The sequence below is a fragment of the Urocitellus parryii genome, chromosome 5 (assembly GCF_045843805.1).
Source record: "Urocitellus parryii isolate mUroPar1 chromosome 5, mUroPar1.hap1, whole genome shotgun sequence".
NCBI lineage: Eukaryota > Metazoa > Chordata > Mammalia > Rodentia > Sciuridae > Urocitellus > Urocitellus parryii.
This window is the reverse complement of record NC_135535.1, coordinates 181,433,611-181,453,594: the sequence shown is the minus strand read 5'-3', so window position 1 is coordinate 181,453,594 and position 19,984 is coordinate 181,433,611. Positions and strand designations below refer to the sequence as shown.

Sequence of the window (19,984 nt, the reverse complement as noted above, 5' to 3'; positions counted from 1 at the left end):
ACAAGTCATGTGCCTGAGCAAAAAGCATTAGGTGTCCACTGGGGAAAATGTATCTTTCGGGACTTTGGAACAAATGAATATAGAAATAGTCTTGTAGAACTGAATCTGATCATACATAGAAGTATTTCTAGTTTTAATTGCCTGAGACTCATGGTGTTTAAAGTATGTAGGGAAAAGAAGCTCACCAAGCTGTGACTCTATTTTTTTGAGGATAAATAGCTTTTAGATAAATGATAAGAGGGAAACTATACTGTCAGTGAAGTGTCCTAGGAATTTTCTTCAATTGATCAGGGAACTTTGATGCTACTTTTCAAATACAATTAACCTCTTTCCTATTGTATACCAACTTGGGAGAGAAGAATTAGGTGTCTTGTAACACCTAAAAGGATAAAAGTTACCAAGCAAATAAGTCAATAAATTGGCTTTTTAAAAAAAAATCTTTGGGCTGGGGATGTGGCTCAAGCGGTAGCGCGCTCGCCTCGAATGTGTGCGGCCCGGGTTCGATCCTCAGCACCACATACCAACAAAGATGTTGTGTCCGCCGAGAACTAAATAAAATAAATATTAAAAATTAAAAAAAAAATCTTTTATTTAGTTTTTTAAAATTATAGTTGGACACAATACCTTTTTTTTAAAAAAAATATATATACATATAATTTTAGTTATAGGTGGACACGATGTCTTTATTTTACCTTATGTGGTGCTGAGGATCAAACCCAGTGCCTCATACATGCTAGGCAAACGCTCTACCTCTGAGACACAACCCCAACCCCTTTAAAATTTATTTTTAAAATTTGAAATGAAGTCTCCGCATGTTGCCCAGGTTAGTCTCAAACTCCTTGGATTCAAGGAATCCTGTTTCAGCCTTGCAAGTAACTGGGACTCTATGTGTGCGTCATAGTGCCCAGCAATAAATCAGCATTATTGATTCTCTGAGAAGTATAATTAACCATCTTCATTGAGAACAAAACATTGTCATTCCACAGAACAAAGTCTTAGGTATCCAAAAATGTTTAAGAAGGTAAGCAATCAAGAATTTTTTTTTTTTTTTTTTTTAATCTTTAGATAGATTAGTTTAGGTCAGGTTGCTCTAGTGGCTTGAAATTAATTTAAGTTGAATAGTATTGGGAGTCTAAATTAGAGATAGCAAGTTCACATTACAAAAGCTTGGCAGTGCCTCTTAAGGGCACACCTGAGTGTGTAAATGTTTTAAAATTTTATCTTAAGATATTAGATACTGTTTCCTGAAATCTTGTAGTACTTGCTTATCAACCTTGAATTATTTCTGGTATTAACAAAAACCTGCCAGCTTGGGCACATGGGGCCTGTTTTGTCTTCTGTATATTCAACTTTCATGATACCTACTTAAATTTGATATTCAGAAAGCTATGCAGTCTTTTGATTGATACTTGTATGCATATTTTCCTCTCCAATAAAGTGGCATATTTAAAGTCATGTTTCAGAGCCTGCTAGAGTTGAGGAAGCAGTAAGAGAGTACATACTTCTTTCAGAGTGGTAAGTTGGGCTTAGACAACTTTAAATATAGCTCATATTTTGGTAGATGCTGCCAAGGTTGTGGTTCTTGGAGAACAAATCAAGTTAAGCAATTCACTGGGGAGGAAATATTTAGTTTTGTGGGTATGCAGTTTTGGTTGTAGTCAGCCAGAAAATACATTTGCAGAATGTAGGATTTTTTTTCACTGCCTTGAATTTTGCAAATTCATAGGTTCAACATGCCTAAAAAGCACTTGCATTTCATTTTTCTGTAATTGATTTTTCAGCTGTGGATTCTGTTTCCAGTCCTTTTATGAAGCGTATCACTTTACATGCAGAGTACCATCTAGTGGTAGAAGCAGAAATTGTAGAATATAAGTAGGTTATCAAAATTTCTCTTTTTGTGGAGTCTTACCTCTATGATTCTTTAGGATATCTGGCTGGAGCCCTTGTTATCTCTGTATGCCTACAAACCTAGCTACAAATTCTCCTGGTTCTGACCATATCTATGCAAAACCTTTTTATAGGGGTGCCAGAAGTCAAACACAGGCTTCTGCTGTGCCAGGTTAAGTGCTCTACCTTTGAGCCACATCCTCAGCCCTGCAAAAACTTCTATAATAAGGAAATTAACTTTTAATATATACTTTGGATTTCTATGATTTTTTAAATTTTTACTTTTTTGGTGCTGGGGATCGAAGCCAGGGTCTTTCACGTGCTAACACACGTTTTGTGAACTACACTGTACTTAGCACCTCTATGATATTTATATCAAGTTGTAGGGAGATGTAGGCAAAAACTTCTTGATTTCTTTAAGAAAAATTATCATGAAATGTTGATCATACATACAAATATATAGAATAATATAACCAATACTCTTTTCCATCACCCAGCTTCAGTAACATTTTTTTTTCTGGTACCAGGAATTGAACCCAGGCTGCTTAACCACTGAGCCGCATCCCCAACCCTTTTCACTTTTTATTTTGAGGCAGGGTCTTGCTCTATAAGGCCAGCCTCGGCAACTTAGTGGGGCCCTAAGCAACTTAGCAAGACCCTGCCTCAGCCTCCCAAATTGCTGGGATTATAGATGTGTGTCATCATTCCCAGCACAATGGACATTCTTGTTTGTAGTTTATGGTGGCACGTGTTAGGTATGGAATAGAATTGTTGGATCATAGATATATGCTTTGTTTAACTTTAGTAGAGAAGACCAGTTTTTCAAAACGATCACATCAATATGTAGCACTAGTATCAATATAAGACAGTTCCTGGACTGGAGTTGTGCTTGCCTAGCACATGTGAGGCACTGACTTTGATCCTCAGCACCACATATAAATAAATAAATAAAATAAAGGTATTGTGTGTGTTTTTACACACACACACACACATCTATATGTATGAGTTCTCATTGCTTTCTCCTAAACCTTGGTAGGGTCAACCTCTAATTATGTGTGTGTGTGTGTGTGTGTGTGTGTGTGTGTGTGTGTGTGTGTGTGTAAGTAGGGATTGAACATGCTAGGTAGGTGCTACATCCACTGTGCTACATCCCCAGACTTTATATTTTATTTGAGCTGGGATCTCACTAAATTGCTGAAGCTGGCCATGAACTTGGTGATCCTTCTACCTTAGCCTCTCAAGTAGCTGGGATGACAGATACATGTTACCACATCTGGCACAATCTCTTTAATTTTTGCAATTCTAGTGGGTAATAGTATATCATTGTTCTAATTTGCATTTTTCTTTTTTTTTAATAATAAATCTTTTTTTTAGAGGGAGAGAGAGAGGGAGAGAGAGAGAGAGAATTTCAATATTTATTTTTCAGTTTTTGGCGTACACAACATCTTTGTTGGTATGTGGTGCTGAGGATCGAACCCGGGCCGCACACATGCCAGGCGAGCACGCTACTGCTTGAGCCACATCCCCAGCCCCTAATTTGCATTTTTCTGATGTCTAATATGCTTGAACTTTTTTCAAAGTTAACCATTTGGCTATCTTTTAAAAATCCTATCATCAGGTAGGATAATCCTTACCGTTCCTCCTTCTAGAGGGCAGTTGGAACATGATGATTGGAGTTCATGGGATATTTGATTAGTGTTTCTGCATAATCACGACTTGCAACACCCTGATTAATTCTACCTATCTGATTCTTAAAAAATAATAAAAAAATAGATAAATAAAACCCCATGCGGGGGCTGGGATTGTGGCTCAGGAGTAGAGCACTCGCCTTGCACAGGCAGGACCCAGGTTTGATCCTCAGCACCACATAAAAATAAAGGCATTGTGTTGTGTTCATCTACACCAAAAAATAAATATTTAAAAAGAAATCCCATGCCCATTTTTAAATTGGATTATTTATAAAAATTCTTATCAATCTGTGGAGATTCCTTTTTTTTTTTTTTTTTGGGTAGTAGAGATTGAACCCAGGGGTACATCCCAAGCCCTTTTAATTTCTTAATTTGAGACAGGGTCTTTCTAATTTGTTCAGGATAACCTTGGATTTGCAATCCTCTTGCCTTAGCCTCCTGAATATCTGGAGTTATAGGTTTGTGCCACTTTGCCTGGAGCCAATTCTTTTTTGTACTAAGGATTTTACCCAGGAGTGCTTTACCACTGAGCCACATCTCCAGCCCTTTTAATGTTTTATTTTGAGACAGGGTCTCACTAAATTTCTTAGGTCCTGCTAAATTTTGAGGCTGGCCTTAACCTTGGTGATCCTCCTGCCTCAGCCTTCTGAGTCGCTGGGATTACAGGTGTGGTCCACTGCACCTGGTTGCAAATTCTTTTTTTTTCTTTAAATATTTATTCTTAAGTTTTTTTTTTAGGTGGACACAATATCTTTATTTTACATTTATGTGGTGCTGAGGATCGAACCCAGTGCCTCGTGCATGCTAGGTGAGCACTCTACCACTGAGCCACAACCCCAGTCCTTCAAATTCTTGATATATTCAGGATATGAGTTCCTTTTTGATTATTTATATTGCATAAATATTTTCCCATCCTGTATTTATTCATGTCTTTTGATAAACACACTCTTATTTTAATGAAGTCAAGTATATTAATATTTTTCTTTTTAACTATTTTTTTAGGTCTTATTTAAAAATTATTTCCTCACCTTGAGTTTAAGAATATGTTCCTTTGAAGCAAATGTATGATATGTCAAGATCATTGTATTGTCTTGAACAACTAATAAAAAAGAAAAGAAAAAAATTATGTAAAACTATGTATTTGCCAAAGTTTGAGTTTCTTATTTTCTTTCATGGTGAATTTCTCTATTATTAATAAAGATAATTATGTTTATAAAAAAAAGAATATGTTCCTTTTTAAAAATATTTTTTAAGTTATACATGGACAGAATATCTTTATTTTGTTGTTTGTTTATTTTTATGTGGTGCTAAGGCGAGTGCTCTGCCACAGAGCCACAACCCCAGCCCAAGAGTATGTTTTTCTGTTTTCTTCTAAGATGCTATTGTTTTGTTGTTAGATCTACAGTTCACCTGGAACTGATTTTTGTGTATAGTGTGAGATAGGAATTGATTTTCATTTTTTTCCCCTGTAGATATCCAAGTGTCCCAGTGAAAATGTCATACATTTCCAGTGATTTTCAGTGTCACCTTTGTCCTGGATTAAAGAAAACAGAAGAAAGTAATAAAGAGCAGAAGCTAATGAAATGAACAAACAAATAGTAGAGAGGTTGTATAAAACCAAAAGTTGGAATCTTGACAAAGCTAATGAAATTGATGACCATTAATAATCATAATTATAATAAAGAGAGAACACACATATTACCAGTATTAGGAATAAAGATTTGGAATTTATTGCTCTGGAACCTATATTCCTTAAAAGGAAGAGGATACTATAAATAAGTTTATGCCAATAAAGTTTAAAAGTTTATATGAAATGTTTTAAATTTTACTGTAGATAAGTTTATCACCCTTTTTTTTTTTTGTGGATTGTGCTTTCTACATCCTCTTTAAGAAACTCTTGGCTGGTGCTGTGGCACACACCTATAATCCCAGTGACTTGGGAAGCTAAGACAGGGAAATTGCCAAGTTCAAGGCCAGCCTCAGCAACTTAGCAGAACACTGTCTTTAAAAAAAAAAAAAAAAAAAAAAAAAAAAAGGCTGGGTTGAGTGCTTCTGGGTTCAATTCCCAGTACAGCAAAAGACTGAAAAACAACACAACAACAAAGCTCTTCCTTTGCCTCATTAATTTTAGGGATAAGATCTTCTTAAATTGTACAGGCTGTGAAACATGAGATCCTCCTGCCTGAAGCTTCCTGAGTTGCTGGAATTGTAAGCATGTGCCATTGCACCTGGCTAATTTATTGTTAAATACTGTCTTTAGGGCTGGAGAGGTAGCTTAGTGGTAGAGCACTTGTCTAGCACTTCTGAGGCCCTGGATTTGAGCCTCAGCACTGCAAAAGAGCAAATAAATTACTGATCTAGAGTTTTAAAAGTTTGGCTTCTCATAGTTACATCTTTATTCTGTTTGAAATTTATTTTTTGTGTATGATATGAGGTAGGGATCAACCCTCCCCATATATTGTAAAACTGTTCCTTCTATGCTCTTACATTATGTAATTGTTTCATGTAATACAACTTTGAGTGGTGATGGGAGTCTCCTGTTGAGCTTTATGTGTGTGTTGGCAAATACAGTTAACTGGTCCAGTTTTTTATTCCTGTTTTGTTCCTACTTGCAAAAGAGTGCTCAGAGTCCTAATAAGTACTGCTTTTCAGACCCCATAATGTGTCCTTGTGTTGTCTAGCATGTCTGGAATTTGTGTAGGCTGTGCTGGGGCAGGGAAAGGAGAGTTCCTTTGTCACACAGACAAGGAGAAAGCTTTTTTCCTGTCTCTTCGATTTACCAATGCCTCATCAGAAGCTTTCAGCATTTATGTAAGAAATTTATTTTATTTTTCTTGAATTTGGAGCAAACTTGGAGTTTGTTTTAAAATATTTTAGAATAAGGAGTTGTTTTTGCTTAAATTTGCTTAAATATTATATTTTCTGTAGTCATAGAAATCTCTGAAGTTCTTGAATAGTGTTCCTTTATATTCTTAGCTTTTTGTGGCATTGCATATTGTTTAGAAGGGTATTAGTGGGCTTTTTCATATGGGTTAACTTTTTAAAAATAATATCCATCTCTTATCTTCCTTTTTCCTTCTTTTAAAATCATTTCCATGTCTTAGGTACAGTCTTATACTACAATGAAAAAAGTGAGAAAGAGGTAAAACAAACAAAAAACTAGCTTAATGAAAAATTTAAGTGTATCGTAACAAATAACAAGAGTAATAAACTTGGGAGGCAGAAGGGAAAAGAAAGGAGATTGTTTATTTGTTCTTTATGTGTTAGGACTTCCAACGTGTCTTTTTCTTGTATTTCTTGCAGATAGCTAGGGGCAGCCTGGACTCTCTTTCTACCTGTTCAGGTTGTTCAGGAGGGAGTCTCAGGGTTGATGGCCAGGTAGGAAGGACTCTGTTGAGAAACTCTCTAGCTAGGGGCTTTGTGCTTCTAGCTCCTTTCTTTCTTGAGTACTTGATCCAATTTAGTGCTGGAAGAGTCAGCTGTGATAAAAGTTTTAAAGTCTTAACAGATCATGCTTTGGACATTAATAAAATTAATAAAATTCTGTAGTTTTTATGTGTATATGTGCTTTTACTTCACGAATATAATGGATATTGTTCATAAACGGTTATATGTTAGAACTAATTTGATTTGAAATTAGTTATTCAGAATTAAAAGGTATTCTTTTAAAATTTCATAAATGATTAGTTTAGGCTCTATAAATTATGTTTCTCTTTGGTACTTACACATTTCATGATTTTTTTGACTTCTCAGTAAGTGCTGATTTCTCATTGGCAGTGATTATAAATAATAGTTCTATATTGACTCTTGTTTCTTGCCTGAAATACTGACATTAAAAAAAAAAAAAGAAAGAAAGGCTCTTGTGCCAGGTGTGGTGGCGCATCCTATAATCCCAGCAGTTTGGTTGGCTGAGGCATGAGGATCCTACATTCAAAGCCAGCCTCAGAAACTTAAGAGAGGCTCTAAGCAACTTCTTAGTGAGACCCTGTCTCAAAATAAGAAAAATAAAAAGAGCTGGGAATGTAGCTTAAGTGGGTAAGTGCCTCTGGTTCAATCTCCAGTATGTATATATATATCACAAAAAAAGCAGCCTCCCCCTTCCCACTTTTATTGGCCAGGTGCTGAAGCACTCACCTGTAATCCCAGTAATCCCAGCTACTTGGGAGGCCAAGGCAAGAGAATCCCAAATTTGTGATCAGCTGTAGCAATTTAGTGAGAATCTGTCTTAAAAAATGGTTCCCTACTGCTAAATTTGACTAGCTTAAAATGCCTGTGGTAGAGCACTCCTGGGTTCCATCCCTAGTATTCACAAGACAAAAAAAAAAAAGTCTCTAGTCAAAGGTTTAAGGTGGAAGTGCTTCTGATTCTGATTGGCTTATATTATATCATTGGCATCTTTAAGTTTATTCAGGAAAAATAACCTGTGTTAGTGTGTAAAATGGTTGAGGGGATAAGCTTTCCAAATTCCTCTCTGAGTGACTTTTTGGCTTTGGAACACACATTCGTATTTCTACTTTTTTTTTTTTTGGGGGGGGGGCGGTTTGGGGCCAGGGCCCTTTACCACTGAGCTACATCCCTTTCCCTTTTTATTTTGAGACAGGGTTTTGCTAAATTGCCCTGACTCAAAGTCTGGCCTGGAATTTGCAATCCTTTTGCCTTAGCCTAGTCATGAGTTGCTGGGATTATAGTGGGATGCTACCACACCCTGCCATTAAATTTTCATGCGATTTCTCAGAATACATTATAATTATAGAGCAAAGAAAGAATCTACCAGCCACCAACTGAAAATTTGGTCTGTTGATTAAAATGAGTTAATACTGCTGGATGTGGTGGCGTATGCCTGTAATGCCAGCAGCTGGGAGGCTGAGGCAGGAGGATCACGAGTTCAAAGCCAGCCTCAGCAAAAGTGAGGCACTAAGCAACTCATTGAGACCCTGTCTCTAAATAAAATACAAAATAGGGTTGGGGCTATGGCTCAGTGGTTGAATGCCCCTGGGTTTAATCCCCAGTACCAAAAAAAAAAAAAAAAGGTTTAATACTTTTCAAGTAAGTAGAGGTGAACTTTGAAATTTACTCATGCCTTGGGCTGGGGATGTGGCTCAAGCCATAACGCGCTTGCCTGGCATTCGAGGGGCACTGGGTTCGATCCTCAGCACCACATAAAATAAAATAATAAAGATGTTGTGTCCACCGAAAAAAACTGAAAAATAAATATTAAAAATTCTCTCTCTCTCTCTCGCTCTCTCTTTAAAAAAAATTTACTCATGCCTTGTTTTCATTATACTGTTATTAAAATTATCTGTGTAGTGTTGCTAAAGTGTATTATTGATTAGTTAAATTAATATTTAGTTAAATTAATATTTAGAGATGTCATTTTTTTCTGGAATACTGCTTTAGTACCTATGATGTAGTGAACAACTTTTAAATTGTGATTATTTTTATTGTGAAATGTTTATATGAGTCAGGTGAATTTAACTTTGCCTGAATAAGATGTGATAACTTGTTCTTTCTGGCTTGTGTTTTATCTATTCATTGGTTATATAATAGATGACTGCATAATGTATAATAAGGATTAGAACAAGCCATTAGAGTCAATTAATGATGGGAATAAACAATATTTCTGCTAATAGAGATGGAATAATATAGTTCTTTTCTTCTTTTAGTGGTATTAGGGATTTAACTTTATCCCCAGTTCTTTTTAAGTTTGAAATTTTTAAAGTTTTTTTTTTTTTTTTTTTTAATACTGAGAATTGAACTCATGGGTGCTTTACTCCTGAGTTATATCCCCAGTCCTTTTAAATTTTTTATCTTGGGACAGGGTCTCACTAAATTGCCTTGAATGGCCTTGAACTTGTGGTCTTCTTGCCTCTGCTTCTTGATAGTTGGGATTATAAGAATGCATCACCACATTAACCTGATACAGTTCTTAAGTGTAACATATTAGAAGTAAAAAAAGATTCAATAGTTAGGCATTGGAAAACAAAGAACAGAGAAGAAAATATTTTTGAGAGTCAAAGGAGCTATGCCAGGAGTAGAGTCAAATGTAACGTGGGAGTAGAAAACCAGTATAGGGACCCTAGGGAGAAGAAACTTTCTGTGCAAAGGTAAGACTTAGGTGATGGATATGTCAAAGGCATCCAGAACCGAACAATTTTAAAATAAAACTGGGCTAAAGTTATAGCTGTGGTAGAGTGTATATCTAGCATGCTGAGGCCCTCGGTTCAATCCCCAGTGCTGCTAAGTACATACATATGTGCGTAAATTTTAAAAAAACACCTAATTTTCGATCTGAACAAAACTGAATATCTATTTCATCTACCTGTAATTATGAAATTTTTTTTTCCGACCTCTGAATTTATTTGTACAAACAGCACAGGAGAAAACCAGTCCCCTACAAACAGGGGCCCAGAGGCACACCAGTCCTCTGTCCTCACATTTGAGGATAGAAGCTTTTACTATGGAACCTTTGCAGGGGCCTGGGCATCCTTGGAGTCTGCAGATAACTCCCACCTTTGGGAGTGGGAGCAGGAGCAGGAGCAGGAGCTGGAGCAGGAGCTGATACTAGAGCTGGGAGTTGCAGCCCTGGGTCTTAGCTTGGGCTTAGGTTTTGGCCTTTGGCTGGCAGATCCTGCAACCCTGAGCCCTGTGGGCATGGTGAACACACTTCCTGAGCTTGGGATGGGCAAAGAAGGCAAGGCAATCAGGCTTGTAGCTGGCACCCTTTCACATCTTGGGCTTAACCTCCTCAAGCTTCACAAGGACTTTGATAGCCTTGGGCATGTGTGTTTGTGGCCTTGTTTGCCTACATTGTTTTCAGGCCCTTGTTGTTGTGCTTCTTGACAAAACACATATTTTTCAGGAACTTGGGGTCTACCCCTTTAAGAGAGTTATATCTTGGGAGTTCTTGATGCCATTTCTGTGCCATTTTAGGGACTGGTTGTGCATGGTGTGGTTCTTGGACTTAGCCATGTCAGCACCGTCAGCTGCTGCTCCTGGAGCAGTTATGACTGGAAGAGGGAGGACTATGAAAACTTGTTGTGAGGAACTGACTATAAGAGCAGTTGGCTCAATTAGAGAGAGGGCAGTTGGGAAACCTCAGCCTGTGTGTGGACTCAGGAACCAAATAGCCCCTCAGGTGGGGCATAAAATGATCTCCCCAAAAAGATTCCTCATTTTTTTCTTTTTTCAGTGATGCCATCTGTAATTTTATCATCTGCAATGATTCTTCCCTTCGAGGTCAACCCATTATCTTCAATCCTGACTTTTTTGTGGAGAAACTTCGACATGAGAAACCTGAGGTGTTTACGGAGTTGGTGGTCAGCAATATCACAAGGCTTATTGATTTACCTGGAACGGAGTTGGCTCAGCTGATGGGGGAAGTGGACCTTAAGTTGCCTGGTGGGGCCGGCCCAGCATCAGGATTTTTCCGGTCTCTAATGTCTCTCAAGCGGAAGGGTAGGAGATGTGTTTGTGAAGGGTGGGCAGTTCTCAGTGGCTCCTCAGGCTTTTTGCTTTTTTTTTTTTTTTTTTCCTTTGAGACAAGGTCTGTCTGTGTTGCCCAGGCACAACTTGAACTTCTGGAGTGATCCTCCTGAGTGCTGGGACTATAGGGTGTGCCCCACCATGCCCAGTCTTCTCTTGGCTTCACTTCTAACATCTGAATATTCACTGAGAAGTTATAATTAACCCAAAAAATTGGTAATTTTTTCTCATTTTCTTAAGTAGAGAATGTTAAGTACTGGTAATAAAAATTACAAAAACTAGGTAAAGAAATAATTAAAGGAAATATATTCAACCCTGTGAGATGACATGATTAGTTAGGTAGTTATCAGGGTCATCTTAATTTTTAGGCTACATTAATAGTGTACTAAAGTAATATTTAATTTTCCAGATTTTTAAAAAATTTTTGAAATGATATCTTGGCTGGCATCAAACTCCTGGGCTCAAATAATCCTCCTAGTGTGCATAACTCCAGGGGTATAATTATTATATTAATAATTTTAGGGCTGGGGTTGTGGCTCAGCGGTAGAGTGCTTGCCTAGCATGTGGGAGGCCCTGTGTTCCTCAGCACCACATAAAAATAAATTAAAATAAAGGTATTGTGCCCAACTACAACTAAAAAAATAAATGTTAAAAAATATTAAAATAATATTCAAAAAACAACTAAAAAACTTACATAGCTAAAGAGTAAAGAAAGCCTGTACATTTTTAAAAATGTATATATTTTTAGTTGTAAGTGGACATAATACCTTTATTTATTTTTATGTGGTGCTGAGGATTAAACCCAGTGCCTCACGCATGGCAGGTGAGTGCTCTACCACTGGGCCACAACTCTAGCCTCAGCCTGGGCATTTTTTATTACAGTATTTCTCAAATGTTTTCATTCTATGGAATGCTTTTATAAAGCAGGTACCTATAAATCACCCAAAAAGAGCCTTTCCCGTAAATAAATAAATAAATAATAGAACATTTTTTTTTTTAGTTGTATTGGACATAATACCTTTTTTTATTTATTTGTATGTGGTGCTGAGGATTGAACCCAGTGCCTCACATGTGCTAGGCAAGTGCTCTGCCACGGAGCTACAACCCCAGCACAGCTTTTGATAACACATGAAAGAGGTGGCATTTTATTAAATAAAAGGAATCATTAAGGTAGAAAAATGCTTAAGCATTAATATATCCAATCCTGTAGCAACTCCAGTGGATAATCAATCATAGTTTAAGTTCTTTTTGGTTTGTTTTTAAATTAAATAGTAACATGCTAGGTATTGTTATTTAAATACGAAAATGGTCTTTGCCTTCAAGGAATCTACAGTCTAATACTGAGCTTGAGAGAAGTGGTTGAAAATTGATCTGATTGTGTTTTGTGGTACACACACTTCCATTGCTAAACTTTTTTTTTTGCTGACCCTTTGAAAACATTTGCTGAACTGTGAAATGTGCTGCTAGAGTAGTTTTAAGTATGATGGTTTTATACTATTTATGTGAAATATAGCCCTATCCTGCATACGGTTTTACAGAAAAAGGAGTGGTATTTGGATCCCCACTGACAGAGGAAGGCATTGCCCAGATATACCAACTGATTGAATATCTGCACAAAAGTAAGACTACTTCAAGTTTTATTGTTCTTTGTTAAATGAGGACTTGTAAGTTTTTCATTGAGATCTAACTGCCTTGAGCTTTGTAGATGCCAGTTAACTCAAAAAAAGAAATAACCAGTAATAATTAATTTCAGGTGGCAGATTTTTAAGTATATTTCCTTTTAAATTTCATCTTATGTATTGATTTGCCATATATTCTCAGAGATGTATATTAATTGCATAGTGCCTATGAAATTACATTTCCCCCTTTACTCAGATATTTCTTTTTTAAAGAATTCATTGTCGGGGCTGGGGATGTGGCTCAAGCGATAGCGCGCTCACCTGGCATGCGTGCGGCCCAGGTTCGATCCTCAGCACCACATACCAACAAAGCTGTTGTGTCCGCCAAAAACTAAAAAATAAATATTAAAATTAAAAAAAAAAAGAATTCATTGTCTCTAAAGAATCATTTATTTAAGGGAGCATGGTATTTTTTCATCTTTCATTTTCAGAATTCCATGATTAATATTCTTCACTTAATTTCCCCTCTCCTCCCTCCATTCCTTCCTTCTCTTCTTTCTTTGCAGTACTGGGGCTTGAACCCAGGGCCTCATGCTCGCTATGCAAGCACTGTACCACTAGGCTACATTCCCAGCCCTACATTTCATTTTTTAGGAGTCATGCTGTTGATGTCATTGCTCTAAGTGCTTGGTACAGCTGAGAATGTGTGAAATATATGGCATTATATGATGTCTTGATAAATTCAACATGTCTTCTTAATCAACCCAAATGCTTATTTATAACTTATTCTATGATGGGACATTGTGCTAGGAGTTAGAACACAGGTTACAAACTAGCAGCTTGAGTTTAAGTCATCTATATTTATGTTTTACTTGTTGGCAAAGGATTAGATTAAAAATAAAATTAGTTATTGATGTTTTAAAATGGGGAGAATCCAGGTTTTCAATTTCTTTGGGTGTTAGGAAGATATAGCATCCTTGGGCCCCATTGCCACGTGGACACAATCAGATGGAGCACAGAGATGTTCTCCAGTTTGTTATGGTCCTGTTTGGTCCTTGATCATTACCTGCCTGGCCCTGAAGGCATGTGAACTCAGACTCCTGAATAAGGAGGTTATGTAAAAGTAAAACGTGGACATCCTTCTTCCAGATCAAGCCAAAACTATATGTCTTCCCCCTACCCTTTTAATATCTCCTTAGATAAGCATAGAACCTAGTTAGAAGGGAAGAATAGTTTATTTGAGATGACCCTAAGCTTCTGGGAATCTCCTAGACTGAAAGGTGATCTAATGTGTTAAGAGTTCTGGTTCCTGGACCAACCCAGAGTCTCTAGGTTTATTCTGGACTGGAGAAATCAGTTTAAGCAGCAACAAACCTCTACCGAGGAACTTAACCCCTCCGGAGTATGGGAAGAACCAGAGGGAAGGGGTTCTCAGGGAGATTTGGTTTTTCTTTCTTTTTATTTTCCAAGCTCATTCTGATCATTGACTTGGTTAAATCCAGAGTCTCTATAAAGTACTGTAGAAGGGTGAGTGGTTCTTAACAGAAACATTCAGTTTAGGTGATCTCCAGGTGCTCAGGGACATCCATATATGTCTCCTCAGAGGGGCCAGTGGGTTCCAAACTTCTCTAGAAAAAAAAAAAGGCAAAATCTCTTTTAAGAGCTTTATAAAGGGTCTTTTAAATGAAAAAAAATTACTTAGGTTATATGAATTAATAAAAAATTCTCTTTTTGCTTTCTTTTTACCTGTTTGCTTCCATGCTAAGCAGACTTGCGAGTAGAGGGATTGTTTAGAGTACCAGGCAATAGTGTCCGACAGCAGGTTTTAAGGGATGCTCTCAATAATGGAACTGATATTGACTTGGAATCAGGGGAATTTCATTCAAATGATGTTGCCACTTTGCTGAAGATGTTTCTAGGAGAGTTACCAGAGCCCCTGTTGACCCATAAACATTTCCATGCACACCTCAAAATTGCTGGTGAGTATAGAAAATGAGAAGGAGATGTAAATACATATCTTTGAATTTAGTAAAATTCTTTGGGGTTTTGTGACTTGTAACCCACTGTAGTATTTCTGCTGATATTGGTTAAAACTTTGTTATATCGCTGGACTTCTTGGGGTACTCTTAAGTATTGACCAGTTAAGTTTGATTTAGTTAATTTTTTTCTTGATAATTAAGCTTCTGATTAAGATAAGACACTGACAATAAGGTAAGGTCTGGAAGCCTAGTATAGTGCTTTGAATGTTTTAGTTGCTCAAAAAATAAATGCTTTTCATTGTATTGTATTATATTGCATGAATTCATGGGGTTCACACAACTCATTTAGTTATAGATTTGGTATGTTTGCCTTGTTTTGGCTAATATGTCTATTCCTCAGTTGAGATTGTCTACACTTACAATTTGTGTTGTTTTTTTTTTTTAGCTGTAGATAGACACAATATCTTTATTTATTTATTTTTATGTGGTGCTGAGGATTGAACCCAGTGCCTCATATGTGGGAGGTAAGCACTCTACCACTGAGCTATAGCCCCAGCCCCACAAATTTGCTTTTTAAAAATAATTTCATTTGTTTTCTGAATAGGCAATATATTCACATAGTTCAAAATTTAAAAGATTCAAAAAAATAAACAATTAAAAGCCTCTTTCCCACTCTTGTTCCCTAGCACCCAGTTCTTCCCAGAGACAACCAGTCCTGTTGATGTTTAATGTAGTCTTCCAGAGATATTTTGTACACTTACAACACTTACATATATTCCTCCCTTTTTATGGAATGGTAGGGTATTACACACATGGTTCAGTGGTTTGCTTTTTTTCACTTAATGTATCTTGGAGAATGTTCTATTTTTACCTCACAAATGGTTGCCTCCTTCTTTATGATTTTGTGGTAGGGAATTCATTCTTTAATTGCACAGCTATTATGTTGCCATAGGCTCTGAGTATACATAGTATCAAAATCCATGGAGCATTTACTTAGTTTTCTGCCCTTGAGCATTTCTTTCCCTTCTTTTTTTTTGGTACTGGGATTGAAATCAGGGGTGCTTTACCACTGAGCCACACCCCCAGCCCTTTTTTTATATTTTATTTATAGACAGGTCTTGCTGAGTTGCTTAAGGCTCATTAAGTTGCTGAGGCTGGCTTTGAACTTGCAGTCTTCCTGTCTCAGTTTCCTGAGCTGCCGGGATTATAGACATCTGCCACTGCACCCAGCTCAGATTAGATCTTTTTAAAAGCACTTTTACTAGCAATCTAGATGATCGAGTGAGTAATTCTGCTAGAATGTTATGTGATTTTACCCTTAATATGGGGGGAAATAAACTTGTTAGAGCTTTGGAAAAGATTTAGAAGATACTAATAAATTCTTTTTTGTGTGTTAACATAAGGATGCTTATTTTCATTTGCTTTCCTATTGAGTTTCGTTCATTTAGTGCAGTTTTTGAAATCCTCCACTTCACTGACCCATGAATCATTGTTCCTAGAAAATATTTTAAGGTGTGGCCCTGTTGCAGCATTTGATATGCCTTGCTGATACCTGGAAGAATTTTCGTTTTCAATTTCATATTAACTGAATGTATTTTCTATAAATATTATCTGCCTTTCCTGAAATTATTATTTAGTTTAAACAATTTAACACACTGAAATAATTTTCTGGTCCATATAAGTTATACCTAAATGGTTGTTAGTATTCTTTGAAATTCTGATTATGCAGGGGATTGTTTTTATTGATAACCTATGTTGCAGCCAGGCTCAGTGATACATCCTTGTAATCCCAGAGGCTAAGGCAGGAGGATTGCAAGTTTGAGCTACTTATTGATATCCTAACAGGACTAGGGATGTAGCTTAGTGTAAAGCACCCCTAGGTTCTATCCCCAGTACCAAAAATAAGATAACCTGTGTAGCCTATTAGAGAAGACATATGGTTTTGACCCCATGAGGAGCTGCTTGGATCATCCTGTTATTCACTCTGATTTTTATTTTAACCATAAAATATTTGAGGAGGAAAAGGGGAGGAGTAGCATTGTAAAGGCATGTGTGGACATGTTTTCATTTTTCCTTGGTATGTACCTAGGAATGGAATTGCTGGGATATATGATAGCTCTAACTTTTTAAGGTACTGCCCAGATGTTTTCAAGAGTGGTTATACCATTTTACATTCTTACCAGCAATGTAGGAGGGTTTAATTTTCTCTCTGCCAACATTTGTTAATGTTAGTCTTTTTGATTATAGTCATCCTAGTGGATGTTGAGTGGTATCTCATTATGGTTTTGATTTATATTTATTGATTGCTAATGATACTGAACATGCAAATGCATGTATATTGTATATTATCATTATTTTGATGGAAATAATGATAATATACATTATCTCACACATTAGTGTTTTATTAATAAGATGTATCCCTAGCCCATTAATACATTAATATGTCCATGGTTGCACTGGAAGTTACCTGGCAAAATCTATCCTCCCCCTCCCTCCAGGGCGGGAGTCAAGCCCAAGGCTTTGTACATACTAGGGTACTATAATTTTTAAATTTTGTTTGTGCTTGATTCTTTTTTCTCCTTTGTGAATTGAAGGGAGGATAATAGTAATAGTATTGGTTTTTCTTGCTTTTATTTTCTCCCTCCTTTTTAATATTTACTTTTATTTTTAAGATTTGATGCAGTTTGATGATAAAGGAAACAAGACCAATATACCAGATAAAGAGCGGCAGATTGAGGCTCTTCAGTTGCTCTTCCTCATTCTTCCCCCACCCAATCGTAATTTACTGAAGTTATTGCTTGATCTCCTGTACCAGACAGCGAAGAAGCAAGACAAGAATAAGATGTCTGCCTATAACCTTGCCCTTATGTTTGCACCCCATGTCCTATGGCCAAAAAATGTGAGTTTTAAGGGGAAGAATAAAGATTGCTTTGTGTTCTTGGGCTGGGCTTCATCCTGTGGCCATACCTTGATGAGGCTGTCAAAGGTCCAAGGTCCAGTCTTCAGCTTTATGAGGTTAGGAGCTTTATCATTTCACCCAAGAGTTATCAAACTTGCGGGGGTGGGGGGACAGTTCCTGTAGCTTATAAATCAATTTCTGATAAACCTGTGTGAGAACTTGCTAGTGAAAATTCTGGAAAATTATAGTTAATAAACTAGAATACTCAGAAAACTTCCTTGGGAAACCAGATTAATTTCTGTAAATTTAGAATAGAGCTGTGTGATCTTACTGGATAATGTCACCAAGCTTTATATAAAATGACACATAGAGCAATCATCTTGCCTTGTCCTTCTGTTTCCCACAGATATAGTTTCCTTGGATACAGTTGAATGTGCTGCTTCTTACTGAGACCACAATATTCTCAGTGACTTAAATAAGAACTAAATTATCTGAAGTCTTTTAAACAAATATTTCATCTGAAGGCACATAATTATATTTCTCTCCATTTGTAGTATATGTTTTTTTTGTATGATGGGATTGTGAACCAGGATACCTCACTTGGAAGCTATAAACAACTAATGTTACCTGTATCATTTTCTGTACTTAGGCCCCTTCTTTGTAAACAGAGCATGATAGTAGTTTCTCCACTTACCTTACAATGTTGCTGGGAAGACAACAGAAATAGATGTGTTATAACACGTTATAAAAGATGTTTGAGATTATAGGAAACGAGAAAAATAAAAGTAAGGGAAAGAGGTTGTTTTACCTGACAAGTAGCTAGTAACAAAATAAGAGAAAGTTCTGGGCCAGAAAGAACTTCTGGGTGGGTTGGGGAAGACAGGACATACCAACTCTTGTCCATATTAAAAGAGTTAGCCTCATAGTGAAGAATATTAGAACCAGGTAACCAAGACTGTGGGAAAGGAGAGAGTAAACTGTGGTTATCACAGAAGAGCAAACAGATAAAATAACAAAGGTACATGTTGAGGATTAGGGATTTGGTATAGAAGAGGTGCTTTAGTACTTAAAAAAAAAAGAGGAAGCAGAGACAGAATGGAAATCAATGACAATTTGACTATGTTTTTAAGGAAAAGATGTCATCTTTGGTATCTGTTAGTAATGAGAGTTCGCCTTTGTTTTTAGAGAAACTCCAGTTTCTCTGAAGAGGCAGTGTCCTTGATGGTTGTTGTGGGTTATGTTCTTCCTACCCATTTTGAATCCTAGGCTGGATTTTCTTTAACTTTGCTCTCATGTCTAATTAGGAAATGAATATTGATTCTCATGAATTTCCTGGTCACTATAGGGAAATATGATTGTTCTAGATTATATCCAGTGGAAAGCTACTGAACTAATAGAATTAAACATTGTATTTAGAGTTACTTTTATTAGGGATAGAAATGATCACACACATAAGTATGTAAGGGGTCCTGAGAAGAGCAAACAGATAAAATAACAAAGGTACATGTTAAGGATGTTATTGGGAAATGGTACTTCCCAGCTGTTAACGCCCTTTGTTCTCTTTTCCTCTGAACAGGTCACTGCAAATGACCTTCAGGAAAATATCACGAAGTTAAACAATGGGATGGCTTTTATGATAAAACACTCCCAGAAACTTTTTAAGGTAGGTAAGGGATAGCATTTGGTTGGTAATAGGACAAGGAAGATGGAGCAAAGTTGAATCTTAGATAAAAAAGAAAAAGTGGGCTCCTGGAAGAGAAGAGTCCTGACTTGCACTGTAAGCCAGAGTGGACAATGGAAAACCCTCCCAGGTGGGAGGAATGGGAGGCCCAGAGGTTCCAGTCCTGGGGTAATTGGCTCCACCCTTGAAATCATCCTGCTTTTTTTCCTGAAAGGCAGCACATGCTGGCAGCTGTGTAGTTTTATCCTGCCTGCTTCCTGCCAGTGGGATTTTGAGGGTCTGACAGCCCCCTTTCATTTTGTACTCTTTGTCCCTTTCAGTCCAAACAGGCAGTGTTTCTGCCAACATAATTTTCTCAAGAACTTTGTGGGTCTTCTGTGGATTGCAATGGGGTTCATTCTGTTAGACAAAAGCCACATATACAAATCTTTTGAAGATAAATCCTCTACCTTGGTCTCCTGCTGCTAAGGCCGAGGGACAATCCCTTTAAGCTTCCTAAAGGCCCTCTGGTTCATTGAGAGGGTCTGGGAGGCACACTCTTCCTCTCTTGAAAGAGCCCTTTGTGTGACTGAATACCCTGACCTTTTCATGTTTCTAAGGTTTCAGCAAAAGATTGTATAGTCACATGCTTGGTCTTTAGAATATACCTACTCAATAGTGAATCTCTTAATTTTTTGTATCTTTTGCCATCTGGAGAAGCCAAGAATTTCTAAGATCATCCGGTTCTGATTCCTTTTTTCTTATGGTAA

General features: G+C 37.0%; 1 protein-coding gene and 1 non-coding gene across 3 annotated transcripts in view; both read left to right on the top strand.

Annotated features, from left to right (window-relative positions):
• The window catches only part of Arhgap19 (Rho GTPase activating protein 19), a 49,529-nt gene that overhangs the window by 5,164 nt on the left and 24,381 nt on the right, over positions 1 to 19,984 (top strand). For both annotated transcript variants that reach the window (XR_003301380.2, XM_026394748.2), the window contains exons 2-6: positions 10,765 to 11,030; positions 12,596 to 12,676; positions 14,446 to 14,655; positions 17,328 to 17,554; positions 19,131 to 19,217. Coding sequence is in view for 1 of the 2 variants with exons in the window: in XM_026394748.2 (XP_026250533.2) it covers positions 10,765 to 11,030; positions 12,596 to 12,676; positions 14,446 to 14,655; positions 17,328 to 17,554; positions 19,131 to 19,217 (871 nt within the window). In the remaining variant the exon portion in view is untranslated. The remainder of the gene's footprint in view (positions 1 to 10,764; positions 11,031 to 12,595; positions 12,677 to 14,445; positions 14,656 to 17,327; positions 17,555 to 19,130; positions 19,218 to 19,984) is intronic.
• On the top strand, positions 3,499 to 3,636 carry LOC144255191 (U8 small nucleolar RNA). Its single transcript, XR_013343681.1, has one exon. It is a non-coding gene; the product is annotated as a U8 small nucleolar RNA (small nucleolar RNA).